The sequence below is a fragment of the Herpailurus yagouaroundi genome, unplaced genomic scaffold (assembly GCF_014898765.1).
Source record: "Herpailurus yagouaroundi ecotype Mexico unplaced genomic scaffold, PumYag 197, whole genome shotgun sequence".
Lineage (NCBI taxonomy): Eukaryota > Metazoa > Chordata > Mammalia > Carnivora > Felidae > Herpailurus > Herpailurus yagouaroundi.
This window is the reverse complement of record NW_024412428.1, coordinates 22,082,685-22,097,362: the sequence shown is the minus strand read 5'-3', so window position 1 is coordinate 22,097,362 and position 14,678 is coordinate 22,082,685. Positions and strand designations below refer to the sequence as shown.

General features: G+C 36.4%; 1 protein-coding gene across 2 annotated transcripts in view; it reads left to right on the top strand.

Annotated features, from left to right (window-relative positions):
• Positions 1–14,432, top strand: part of CYSLTR2 (cysteinyl leukotriene receptor 2) — a 33,945-nt gene extending 19,513 nt beyond the window's left edge. The window contains exons 2-3 of one of the 2 annotated variants that reach the window (XM_040448407.1): positions 4,561–4,762; positions 10,854–14,432. In XM_040448407.1, the coding sequence (XP_040304341.1) occupies positions 10,903–11,892 (990 nt within the window). In that variant the 5' untranslated portion in view covers positions 4,561–4,762; positions 10,854–10,902 and the 3' untranslated portion in view covers positions 11,893–14,432. The remainder of the gene's footprint in view (positions 1–4,560; positions 4,763–10,853) is intronic. The other variant, XM_040448406.1, reaches the window with a different exon arrangement.
• Positions 14,433–14,678: the final 246 nt, after the last annotated feature.

Sequence of the window (14,678 nt, the reverse complement as noted above, 5' to 3'; positions counted from 1 at the left end):
GAGAGAGAGAGAGAGAGAGAGAGAGAGAGAGAGAGAGAGAGAGAATCCCAAGCAGGCTCTCCATTGTCTACACAGACACTGATGTGGGACTCCATCTCACGAACTGTGAGATCATGACCTGAGCCAAGACCAATAGTCAGAAGCCTAATGGACTGAACCACCCAGCCACCCGTTTGCTAGTTTTTAGTTGTTAAATTTTGTCAGTAATCAGTTATATTCAGAACAGTGGCTATGGCCTAAGAAAAAACAACCCAGAGAATTTTGTTTTCTCTTAAGTGGCAAAGACTATAATAGGTCAAAGGATGAAGATAAGGGAGATTATATTAGTTAATATGGTAAAAGCACAATGATGAACAAGATGACTAGTAAAGGGAAAGAAGAGGGTGCTAAAGAATTAGAAATTTTTGTTCTGTCTTGTGTGAAAGCCATCTGCTTCTGCAGTCAATATTTGTTTCACTGCTTTGGGCAGAAGTTTCCCACTTCTGTAAATCAACAACTTCTGGAGAATTTCTAAAAATCTTCACTTTGAGGTCTTTCAAAGGAATGGACTTCCAGTAGTTGGGGGGGGGGGAGTTCTGAATGTCTTTTTAGTTGGGAGACATGAGTCCAAAAATTAAAATACTGGAATGTTAATACAATGTCAGTTGTTAAAGATAGCAATAGGGTATTTTCCATCTGGGATCAAGAGAAGTTTTTCTCTGAGGTCTTTTCCAGAAGACCAAATATCTAGGTTTCTGATCAGACAGAGACTGCTTTGGAGAATACTTTGGAAATGCAGCTTTCCTATAGTCATCATGTTAGATGGCAATAGGATAGGATCAAAGATTGGAAGTAATTCCCAAATGCGCAAGGCAGCTTGTTATATACTCAGAAGGAGATACTTTGTTGGTTCTAGAGAGGACTGATCTCATTGCCTGCAATCAAGGCCAATGGAAATACTTCAACCATTAGAAGTCTGAGGATTTTAGAATTCCATTAGTTGTTACTTTCCCTGTTGTCCGTGGATAAGGAGTATTGTTTCTAAGTAAAAGGGAAAGCTTTACAGTTCTTTGATGACTATGTCAGTGAAATGTGTGTCTCTTACTGAAGAGACAGGTTGGGATTCCCAAATTAAGCTTTTTTTTTTTTCTACCATACAGCCAGAGCTCTCTAGCAAAGAAAAGCCTTAACACACTCTGAGAATAAACAATAACCAGAACACATTCACAGATCTTCTGGGGATGTTCAAAGGAGCCTTGGGGCTGTTGTTGTCCATGTTCTACCTTTACAGACTTGCTAGAACTGTGCTGATGGCAGGTAGGGCATGCATTAGAATGTCCTTAGCAATAGCCTTCAAATTCCCTGCCAGTGTTGGTTCAATATCATTGCCAGTTTATCTCTGCCATTGTAGGTAAATCATGAAATGGGCTTGCTAAACTCTACTTTCATTATGGCTTTCTCTTTGGGTAATAGCAAGACATCTCAAGGTTCTTTGATTCATTGCTACTTTATAGGGAGTCTTGTAGTGTCAGGAAATCTCTATTTCTAAACTATTTTGAATTCATGGATGGATCCAAAATCATATTCCATGTATAAGTATAAATATTGGTTCTTTTATCCTTTTGTCAGCAAGTCTGGGTAAAGGCAATTAATTTAGTCATCTGAAATGATTTTATTTCAAGGTAAAACTCATATTTCAAGGGTAAATTCAAGCATAGCCTGCTTGGAAATTTTAGTTTTTCTTCCATAGTAGGAACCAGCCAACAAACAAAATTAAATCAGGGATATCCAAGGGAGAATCTAAAAGGTCCATGCAAAATATGGATACCTCCATTACTGAGGTAACCCATCATGGGCTTTTTTTTAATAGATGAGGAAAGGAGGGTAGCTAGTTTAGTGTTAAAGCAACAGATGATGATGTTTTAAGGGAAACCAGCAAAATTATATAGGAAGTTATGTGATTGGCTGAGGAGTCCCAGGTTATTTCTATCAATAGGAGAGTCTGTAGGACTCTATAGTAGGAAAACTATTTCTTTTAAGTAATCTCTACACCTAATGTGGGGCTTGAACTCATGACCCAGAGATCAAGAGTCACATATTCTTCTGACTGAGTCAGCCAGACACCACCGACAGGGAGACTGTTAAAAGTTTAGTGGAGACCATAGAACTAAGTTGACTAAGTGGATGTAAGGCCTCTATAAGCCTGCTGGAGTTGCTATCAGTCTTAAACAAGATGGCTTAATGAGATCTAATGAAAGACTGAAATCAACAGTTGGTCTCTGATGATTCCCATGTGATTGACTCAGAAAGTCTAGTGCTTATTGAGATTTGTCATGCCAAAAAAGGAAAAAGTGTTTGTGAGCCTAGAACCCTGGAAAAAATCTTTTTATACTCAGCTATAGAAATCTTTGTATTTAAACATAAGCATGCTTCTTTTAACTTAAAAAGTATGCAATCCCTCAAAGATATTTATATTAGCATATTTTACCTAAGTGTAATTAACTTAGGGACTTCAACCTTTTTTATGGTAATTTATGAGCTTTTTTATTACTAAGTTTGGTTAATAAATACGCTCTTATAATAGCTTTATATTAATCAAAATTCAAAGGATTTTTAGAAATCTAATTATTCTCATTTTTTCTTTCTTTCATAGGATGAAAGAACAAATCTTGTGTTACCCCTTGGCCATTGTAGTAAAACCCAAAGATGGTTTAGGCACAAATGGCATATTAATAGCTTTATCCTAAATTGGGGGCCTGGATTTGGGAAAGAATCAGGAATAATTGTTTGACGAGAGAAGATATAACTCAGAGTCAAGAAATAACTATAGGCAACATTATAAAAATACTCAACAATAATTATTAGAAACTTTATTCTGAAAGCAAGGAATCTTTTTTAAAATGATTTAAAATTATATCAGAAGCACTGAAATTTATTTATTTATTTATTTTTTCAACGTTTATTTATTTTTGGGACAGAGGGAGACAGAGCATGAACGGGGGAGGGGCAGAGAGAGAGGGAGACCCAGAATCCGAAACAGGCTCCAGGCTCTGAGCCATCAGCCCAGAGCCCGACGCGGGGCTCGAACTCATGGACCGCGAGATCGTGACCTGGCTGAAGTCGGACGCTTAACCGACTGCGCCACCCAGGCGCCCCAGAAGCACTGAAATTTAACAGAATATTTTATTTACAAGAATCTTTATTAATGAGTATGAAATAACCTAATTATTTTATATTAAAAAGACTAATTCTAATATTACTTTTTTGTACATTATTCCTAAAACAATCTATAATAAAGTATTTATTAATATGCCCTCTGGGGCGCCTGGGTGGCACAGTCGGTTAAGCGTCCGACTTCAGCCAGGTCACGATCTCTCGGTTCGTGAGTTCGAGCCCCGCGTCGGGCTCTGGGCTGATGGCTCAGAGCCTGGAGCCTGTTTCCGATTCTGGGTCTCCCTCTCTCTCTGCCCCTCCCCCGTTCATACTCTGTCTCTCTCTGTCCCAAAAATAAATAAACGTTCAAAAAAAAAAAAAATATGCCCTCATATGTATGCATTTAGGCATTCACAAATGTATAAATACACAAATAGTAATGAATTTAAAGTATTGAACTATAGCTTTAAAATTAAATCTATTAAATAAAACAAAGGGTGTATCAAATTAAATTTACCCTCTGAATAAACTATTTTAGTTTTCTTAATAAACAAACAGAAAATCATATCATTATCTTCTATGCATATTTGTATTTCTCTGTATTAACTATTTATATTAATTATCATCTTTAACCAAAATAATCAACCTTCTTTTTCATCAAGCATAAGAAAATTTAGAGGAGAGAAAATAAAGAATAATTTAGATATTTTTCTATCTACTAGCATTTATGTCATGCAATTTAAATAATTTTAAAGTATAATATAATTAAAAAGTATAATTCAAAGGCATTTACAAATTTTGTTCATCTACTGCCCTTGTAAAAACTAAGGAAAAAATTGCATGTAATGATCACTGTTTTGTATCTGTTTCTTATTTAGAAACTGTTTAGGCATCTAAAGATTATTTATTAATTATTTGTCTAAGGTCCTAAAGTTAGTTAAGGATTTATAATTATAATTATAAATTATAATCATAATTTTAGGAAATTATAATTTTAGTTAAAATATTAAATTCTTATGCTTTGTCCCAAAGTTAGAATGTCATAAAATTAAACCTTTAAAAAGGCATTCATTGTTATCGGTCATTTTAGTTAAATACAATTTTATATGTATAATTTTGAATTTTAAACAAGTTATGGAAGTAGTGGAATATTGCTTAATTCATAAACAATGCAGGAAATTCAGTTTAATCAAAAGAAATTTAATCCTGGCCTTGTACAAACGAAAATATTGTGCTGACACTACTTTTTATATATTAAACTAATTTTTAAAGACTCTGAATCATGCTAAAAATGTTATCTTCTTTTAACTTGAAAGTAATGCCCTTTCTTTTCTCATAAGTGTAATAACAAAGCTATTATGTAAATATACTTTTAGGGTCCACAAATAAAATACATCTTAATAACTTTGTCTTTTTTTTACATTTCAGACATTTCACCTATTTATCTGGACTATACATTCCTCAAATGTACACATAAAGAGTGAAGGACTCTTAATCAAGTAATCATTATTTCTTAAGAGAAGGAAAATGAGAAAGAGGAAATGAAAAACAAAAAGGAAGAAGAAACTCCTTTAGATGAATATGACATTAACACTAAAAAAAGACAATTATGTTCCCTCTGAGAAGAAAGGTTGTATATAGAAAAACAATTTTTGGGGGGTGCCTGGCTGTATCAGTCGGAGGAGCATGCAACTCTTGACTTCAGGGTTGTGAGTTCAAGCCCCACATTGGGTGTAGAGATTACTTAAAAATAAAATCTAAAAAAAACAAACAAACAACATATTTCAAAATATATACATGAAAAGGAGTGACATCAAAATTGGCTTACATCCTTGCCAATTTTGTCAATGACTGATTTAAAAAAAACAAAAAACAAAAAAAAATCCAGCATTTATTAGTCCCCAACAGATGGAAGTAAAGGAAGGGGTATCACCAACATTAAATAAAAGAATCTTTCTTTTAGACAACTTCCCCTTGAAAGTTGCCTCACTTTTTATTTCTAGAGTGCCTCTCAAGTAAACAATCTTGTTTATGTCAAAACTTCCCCAAAGCGGCCATCACAATTCTGAATTGTCCCTGGTGATATTGTGCCAGTTGCACGAGTGCTTTACAGGGAGGAAAAGCTGAAGGAAACCTCTTGGCCCTGGGAGATGTGCAGTTTGAAGTTGAGTGGGCCCCAGGAGACCTGCGGTGGTGTAAGGATGGTGCTTGTCTGCACTTCTGCCTCTGAAATTTGGGCAAAGGTCACCTGTCTCAAGTTAGGGCTGAATAAACAACAAAGCAGATCTCAGGGTCACAAAGATATGACAGAGGAAGTCATTCCAATTTTTGAAATGATGACCTTGCACCAAGTTGATCCAAAGGACAAAATTTGTGCAAAGAATGCCAGTCCTTCTGAACACTCAGTCCCTGGGGCAGCTGGAAGATGGACTAGTGGGGTCTTTCCTTGTCTTTTCCTTATAAACTTTTCCTCTGAGGGGCAAACAACACTCAAGACAATAGACAGACTATACAATGGGTATTAGAAGTTTAGGAAACAATTGTCACAATTTACTACATTTACAAGTCTGATTGGTAACTAGAATGTCTTGGGGTTATCACTATTTTTTTTTTTTTTTTTTTTTTTTTTTTTTTTTTTTAGCCATTCTAATAGATGTGTAGTTCTATCCCATGGTAGTTATAGTTGGCATCTCCTTAATGGCTAATGCTATTGGACAAACTTTTATGTACCTATATGTCATCTTACACACTGAAATATCTCTTCATGTCTTTTGCCTATTTTCTAATCGGATTGTTTGTTTTGTTTGGTTGGTTTGGTTTTTACTGTTGAGTTTTGAGAGTTCTTTATATATTGTAGACACAGGTCCTTTGTCGAATCTGTGTTTTGCAAATATTGTCTCCTAGTCTGTAGTTTATCTTTTCATCCTCTTAACAGAACTTTTTGCAGTGCAAAAGTTTTCCATCTTGATGAATTCCAATTTATCAATTTTTCCTTTCATGGATCATGTTTTTGATGATATGTCCAAGAACTCTCTGTCTAGCCTTAAATCCCAAAGATTTTATCATATGCTTTTTTTCCTAAAAAAGTTATAGTTTCACATTTGACTAATTTGGTCTATGATCCATTTTTGTTAATTTTTGTATAAGGTACGAGGTTTAAGTCATGGTTCATTCTTTTGCCTATGGATGTCCACTTGCTCCAGCACTACACAAATACCATCTTTCTTCTGTTGAATCTCTTTTGCCCTTTGTCAAAAATTAGTTAAGCATATTTGTGTAACTCTTTTTTTAGGTACTCTGTTTTGTTCCACTAATTTATGTGTCTATCCCTTCAATATCACACAGTCTTGAGCACTTCCAATTCCTTTCCCTTTCCACATAAATTTTAGAATAATCTTATCTATTTCAACAACAAAAAAAGTATTGCATGAATTTAATTAGGAATTTCATTAATCCTATAAACCAATTTGGGAAAGATTGACATCTTTATTCTGTTGAGCCTTCCAATACATGAACATGGTATGTGTCTCCATTTACTTAGAACTTTGATTTCTTTCATCAGCATCTTGTAGTTTTCAACATATAAATTCTGGAATGTCTTGTTAGATTTACACTTAAGTATTTCATTTTATTTTTGAATGATTGCAAATGGTACTGTATTTCTTAAATTTTTTTTTTGAACGTTTATTTATTTTTGGGACAGAGAGAGACAGAGCATGAACGGGCGAGGGGCAGAGAGAGAGGGAGACACAGAATCGGAAACAGGCTCCAGGCTCTGAGCCATCAGCCCAGAGCCTGACGCGGGGCTCGAACTCCCAGACCGCGAGATCGTGACCTGGCTGAAGTCGGACGCTTAACCGACTGCGCCACCCAGGCGCCCCAATGGTACTGTATTTCTTATTCCAATGTGTTCATATGTTCATTGCTAGTATATAAAAATACAATTGATTTTTATGTGTTGTATCCTGTGACTTGGTTGAATTTACTTGTTACTTCTATGACTTTTTGGTGTAGATTCCTTGGGATTTTCTGTGTAAACAGTCACGTCATCTGCAAATGGGGAGAGTTTTCTTTCTTCCTTTCTGATCAGTAAGATGTTGATTTCCTTTCTTGCCTTATTTCACTGGCTAGAATTTACAGCATTATGTTAAATAACAGTAGTAAGAGTAGACATCCTTGCATTGGTCCCAATTTTAAGGAGAAGGCATGCAGTCTTTCACCCTTAACTATGTTAGCTATGAGCAGGGGTTTTTTGTTGATAATTATCAAGTTGAGGAAGTTCCCCTGTATGCCTCTGTTTCTAAGAGTTTTGATCAAAAGTGGGTATTGGATTTTGTTCATATGCTTTTTCTGCATTCATTGATATGATTACATGATTTTTCTCATTTAGCCTCTTAACATGAATTACATTGACTGTTTTCTAAATATTGAACCAGGCTTCAATGCATGAAATAAACCATACCTGGTCATGATATATAATTCTTCTTGTAATATTGCTAAAATTTACTTGCTAATATTTTGCTAAGAGATTTTGTGTCTATATTCATAAGGAATATTGGTCTGTAGTCTTTTGTTTTATACTGTGTCTGGTTTTGATATCAAGGTAATACTAGCTTTGTAAAATAAACTGGGATATGTATCCTCCTCTTCTGTTTTCTGGAAGAGATTGCATGGAATTGGTGTTAATTCTTATTTAAATATGGTAGATTTGGGTAGAAGTCTCCAGGGATACCACCTGGACTTGGAGATTCCTTTTACAGCTTTAAATTAAGAATTTAATTTTCTCAGTAGTTAAATTTATCATTTTGTATTTGGTGAGTTGGGGTAGTTTTTTTTTAAAAAGAAATTAATCCATTTTCTTTAGGTTATCAAATTTATTCTTGTAGAGGTAATCATGGTATTCCTTTATTATATTTTTGATGTATCTATCATGATGTTCCCTGTTTCACATTCTTGATAATGGTAATTTGTGTCTGCTCTATTTTTACTTTTGTCTGTCTTGCTAGAGGTTTGTCAATTGTATTGATCTTTCCAAATAACCAGTTCTTTCTTTCATCGATTCTCCTTGATTTTTGTTTTGTTTTGTTTTCAATTTCCTTGATTTCTGCTTTTACCTTTATTACTTGCCCCCTTTTTCTTTTTTTTTTTTTTTAATTTTTTTTTCAACGTTTATTTATTTTTGGGACAGAGAGAGACAGAGCATGAACGGGGGAGGGGCAGAGAGAGAGGGAGACACAGAATCGGAAACAGGCTCCAGGCTCTGAGCCATCAGCCCAGAGCCTGACGCGGGGCTCGAACTCACGGAGCGCGAGATCGTGACCTGGCTGAAGTCGGATGCTTAACCGACTGCACCACCCAGGCGCCCCACTTGCCCCCTTTTTCTTGATTTGGGTTTATCTCATTTAAAAAATTTTTAGTTTCTTGAGATGGAAGCTTAGATGATTGAGTTAAAACTATTTTGTAATGTATGCATTTAGTGTTTTACAGTTCTCTCTTAGCAATGCTTTTGATATACCCCACAAATTTTGATATGATACATTTTCATTTTTATTGAGTTCAATATATTATTTGGTTTCCCTTGAGACTTCCTCTTTGACCCATGGAATATTTGGAAGAGTGTTGTTTAGTGCCCAAGCATTTGGAGATTTTCCTATTATCTTTCTGCTGTTGATATCTAGTTTGATTTCATTGTAGTTATAGAGCACACTCTGTACGGTTTCAATTTTTTTTTAACCTGTTGAGGTTTTCTTTTTATGGCCCAGGATGTGGTTTATTTGGGTATATGTTTTGTGGGCACTTGAAAAGAATGTGTATTATGCTTTGGTTGAATGGATTTTTTTATAAATGTCAATTGGTTCCTGTTGGTTGATGTTATATTTGAGTTTTTCTGTATTCTTGTGGATTTTTGTCTAGCTGCTCTATCACTTACTGAGAGAGGGTTTTGAAATTACCAACTATACCTATGAACTTGTCAATTTCTCCTTTTAGTTCTATCAGTTTTTGCTTCACATAGTTTGTAACTGTTGTTAGGTGTATACACACTTAGAATTGATGTGTCTTTTTGGTAGATAAACTCTTTTATCATTATATATTGTCCCTTGCATAATTTTCTCTGTTCTAAAGTTTACTTTATCTGGTCTTAAGAGCCACTCCTGATTTCCTTTCATTAATGTTTGCATGACATATATGTTTTTCACCCTTTTACTTTCAACATGTCAATACTGTGAATTTCTTATATACAGCATATAATTTATATATACATATATAGACAGATATAGATATATCGGTCTGTCAATCTATATTTTAATTGGTATATTTACACTATTTATATTTATTGTAATTATTTATTTTTTAGGGATAAGTGTGCCATTTTATTTTATTTTTCTATTTGTATTATCTATTTTCTTTTTCCTATCTTCCTGTTGGCCACTTGAACACTTTTAAGTATTCTGGTTTGATTTATCTCTAGTGTTTTGAGCTTATCTCTTTGTATAGCTTTTTAATGGCTGCTCTAGGTGTTACATTACACATACATCACTTACCACAGTCTATTGGCATCATCATGTTACCAACTCAAGTGAAGTGTGGAAATCTTACCTCCTTTGTATCCTTTTACCTTTCCCAATTTATAATGTAGTTATAATTATCTTTAAAAATTCCCCTATGTTAAAGCTCATCACACCAGACAATGTTTCAATCATCAAACATAACTTAGACTCAAAAAAGAGAAGAAAATCCTATTGTACTTACCCATATTTTTGCTTATCATGTTCTTACTTTCTGATGTTCCTAGGTTCCTTCTTTTATTGATTCCTTTCTGATATGAGAACTTCTTTTAGTCATTCTTTTAGGGTAGGTATGCTGCCAACAAATTCTCTTAGTTTTCCATCATTTGAGAATGCCTTGACTTCTCCTTTATATTTGAAGGATATTTTTGCTGGCTATAGAACTCTGAATTGTAGACTTTTCTTCCTCAACATATTGGCCAACCAGATCCAATAATACATTAAAAAAATTATTCACCACGACCAAGTGGGATTTATACCTGGGATGCAGGGCTGGTTCAGTATCCACAAAACAATCAATGTGATTCATCACATCAATAAAAGAAAGGACAAGAACCACATGATCCTCTCAATAGATGCAAAGAAAGCATTTGACAAAATACAGCATCCTTTCTCGATAAAAACCCTTAAGAAAGTAGGGATAGAAGGATCATACCTCGAGATCATAAAAGCCATATATGAAAGGCCCCACGCCAATATCATCAATGGGGAAAAACTGAGAGGCTTCCCCCTAAAGTCAGGAACAAGATAGGGATGTCCACTCTTGCCACTGTTATTCAACATAGTAGAATGTTGGTAGACTTCTCTTTCAGCACTTGAAAATGTTGTGCCACTTCCTTTTGTCTTCCATACATTTTGTTGAGACACCTGCTGTCTGGTAGATTTGGACTGCAGTACGAACATAAGCACTGGACCAAAGGTCTCCCAAGTTTGAGGCTTCTGCTTCAACAAAGTAAATGAATGTTTATTTTGTGTTCTAGAAATGTATCATGAAATATAATGGAGTGTATGGTAAAAACTTTGCTGATATTTTTGACTCAAGTTTCAAAGAAAAGCTAGTATTTCTCCCTGTTTCATTAAAACCTGGAAAGATGTAAGTAGTGAGCAGGAAGTAACTTTTTGTGTCTGTGTGTTTTTGTTTTTTTTTAAATCCAGCGTGGAGAGAAAACTTATGCCCTTGCCTCTATACATCTCCACATCATAAATGGAACCCAATGGCACCTTCAGCAGTAATGTCAGCAACATGGACTGTTCAATTGAAAACTTCAAAAGGGATTTTTACCCCATCGTGTACCTGATACTATTTGTCTGGGGAACCTTGGGAAATGGATTTTCCATATATGTTTTCCTGCAGCCTTATAAGAAGTCCACGTCTGTGAATGTTTTCATGCTAAACCTGGCCATTTCAGATTTTTTGTTCACAAGTACACTGCCCTTCAGAGTTGACTATTACATCAGAGGCTCCAATTGGATATTTGGGGACCTGAGCTGCAGGATTATGTCTTATTCCATGTATGTCAACATGTACAGCAGCATTTATTTCCTGACTGTGCTGAGCATTGTGCGTTTTCTGGCAACTGTTCATCCCTTCCGGTTCCTCCATGTGGCTAGTATCAGGAGTGCCTGGATTCTGTGTGTGGTCATATGGGTCCTTATCATGGCTTCCTCAGTAGTGCTTCTGAACAATGGCTCTGAGCAGAATGGCAATATCACATTATGCTTAGAGTTGAATATGAATAAAATTGTTAAACTGAAGACGATGAACTACATTGCCTTGGTGATAGGCTTCATGCTACCATTCTGCTTGCTCAGCATCTGTTATCTGCTAATCATTCGAGTCCTGTTAAAGGTAAAGGTCCCAGAATCTGGGCTGCGGGTTTCTCACAAGAAAGCACTTATCACCATCATCATTGCCTTGATCATCTTCCTTCTGTGTTTCCTGCCTTATCACATACTGAGAACCCTCCACCTGGTCATGTGGAAAGTGGATACATGCAAAGACAACCTTCATAAAGCTGTGGTCATCACACTGACCTTGGCAGCAGCCAATAGCTGCCTCAATCCTTTGCTCTATTATTTTGCTGGGGAAAATTTTAAGGACAGACTAAGGTCTGCACTCAGAAAAGATCACCCATGGAAGACAAAGTGCAGCATTCCTGTCTGCATGTGGTTGAAAGAGGAAACACAAGTTTAAGGGGTTATTAAATGAGGCCTGTTCTTGTATACTTGTGTCCACCTTCATTCACACATAGTCCCAGTCACATGACCATGTATTTACATTATTTCCAACAAAGATCAATTCCTAACATTTAATTGACCATGACTTCTGTTAATAAGTCCTACTTCAAACATTTTATTAGGTGTGTTTTCAGTGGTTGAGTCTAAATGAGAATGTAGCAGGCAAAATCTCTACTAGTCTTGCAACCTAAAATGTTAGACTGGGAAAAAATGCTGAGCACACTGGGTGCTTATTTTCTTCAGATTCTGTACCAGATCTTTGTTCTACCAGCCATTCTAAATTAACTTTAAGACAACTTCAACTTCCCCAGCTTCTCCAGCTCCTCTTCCATCTTCAGTCCCCTAAGATATAGCCAGGTTCCAGAGCGAAAGGAGGTTCCAGAGCAGATAAGAAAAGTATCCTAAGGAATCAATGAAAAGACTTTGTGAAGAAGGCTGCCCTTTAACAAGGCAGTCAGGGTCCCAAAAAAGAAAGGTGAGAGAAAAAGGGAGAGAAGGACTAGGGCAAGAAAGAGCTGGTTAGAAGTAGGGAGAAAGACAAACCTTATTTTGCACTGGGAGAGAGGCTCTAGCACACTGAAGGCAAGAAGGTTCTCTTTGTCTCTCTCGCCAGGGGACTAGAAAGGATAAGAAGACTAGGAGGAGGAACTGGGCCATTACCCTAGGGGGTGGAGGGATTATGTGTGAAATAGCAGAATAGAGGGGGTCAATATTACTCTTAGGATTTGGGTTTGGACTGCACTGCAGTTCTGAGTCCTGCTCATTAATCCATTTGGATGGGAGCCAGAATGGAGGAGGTTGCTTTAAGGGTTTGGTTGGGCACTGAAAGAGAGAGTGGGGTAGAGGGTAAGTTGTAAAGGTGGTTGTACCCCTGAAATTCTATTAATATCTTGGCAGAACATGCGTAGGGTGGCTTTCCTTTTGAGGGAGTATAGAAAAGAACTGGATAGTGGGAAGGGGTCCTTTCTGTCCACTGAACAAAGCTAGGGAGACTACCAACTACTACCTCCCTGAACATTGTACCACCAACAATTGAATGCCTCTCCACGCTGGGCAGACTTGTGCCAGGCACTTGACATTCAGGAACCCCGTTTAACCCTCACACTAAAGCCATTCACTCTATGAATGAAGAAACGGAAGCTCAGAGAAATTAAGAAACTTGTTCAAGTTCTCACAGCTTGTAAGAGTTTAAAAAATCTCCATACAGAAGGGTTGGCCAGGTGCTTACTTTACCGCTCTTCCTACAAATCTTCAGGCAAATTGGTTGAAAATCTGAATAAGAGTTCCCTCCCCCCACCAGGCACCTACCCCTCCTCACTGTCATGAGATTTTCTCTTTAGAGTTGTTGATCCCAGGCAGAGTAGAGTGTGGGAGGGAGGTAGTGTTCTAAAGTCAGGGAAGAAGTGAATGTTTTCATTGTAAACAAGAGTCCCAGAACCCTTCTCTTACTCCTCTGTCTGGATGCTGACAGAATATCCTGTCAAAACAATAGACTGGAGAATTCACCTATGGGGAAATGCAAGAAAAAGACTAACAGATACAGACTGTTGAGGATTCCCCAACATAAAAGCCAGCATCTGCCTTATTACCTACCTGACAGGGAAGCCCACACTGCAACTAATCTATTCAGAGAGCATCTAGTCAACCTGTTAGAGCCCCATTATTAATTATGAATAGTCAATGACCACTACACATGGGCAGGGGGGAAAGGTCCAAACATAAAAAATACCAACAAACAAATCAGGATAGAGACATTTTCAATATGAAATGTCTCAACACTTTTATTACCCAAGTACTTTTTATCAGAAACCTACTGTGAGGATGTGCTCCTCCAAAAAAGTGATTAAGCCAAGATAGAGGAAAACATGACATCTAAGACACAAGGAATCCAGTACAGGGGAAAGGTGAACAACACAGGATGTTGGTGGTAGCAGAAAAACAAGAAACTAGTTGATTTGAACAATTTGGAGAGATTTATATTTTTCTTGAAGAAGTTGGGATGAACTAGTGAAAGTACATAGAAAAGTAAGCAAGGGAAAAGACACTGTGATCATTGAATGCTAGCAAAAAGAAACTGTTGTTTAGGAAAGGAAATATAATCATAGTACACTACATGGCTCAGCTGTGACTAATGTTTACACAATATAATGTAAATAACAAAATGCTGTGATATAACTTTTTTTGGGAAATGAGAGGAGAAGATATGTATGTGGGGGAGGGGTGTAAGAAATCTAGGTCCCCATCTTCAATCACAGAAAATGCACAATAACTAAAGCTAAAGAATGATAAAAGCTGTATAAAAATGTTATTTAGCCATAGGGGCTACAGCCCAGAAGAAACAATGAAAAGAATGGACAAGGTTGGCCTCTGGGGAGTTTGGAGTGGGAAAAAGGGTGGCGATTTCTCTTTCCCTTTTAAGAACTAATCATCTAACTTGTAAATATGTATTGCTGAAATAAAAATTAAGTTAAAATTAAATTTAAAAATTTAAATTAATTCTTCGGGTTTTGTTGGTTTGTTGGTTTGTTTTTTTTTTTTTTTAAAAAAAGACAGGGGCACCTGGGTAATTCAGTCGAGCGATGACTTCGGCTCAGGTCATGATCTCAAGATTCATGGGTTCGAGCCCCACATCTGGCTCTGTGCTGACAGCATGGAGCCTCCTTGGAATTCTCTCTCTCCTCCTCTGTCTTTGCCCCTTCCCTGCTTGAGCTCTCTCTCTCTCTAAAAAATAAACATTAAAAA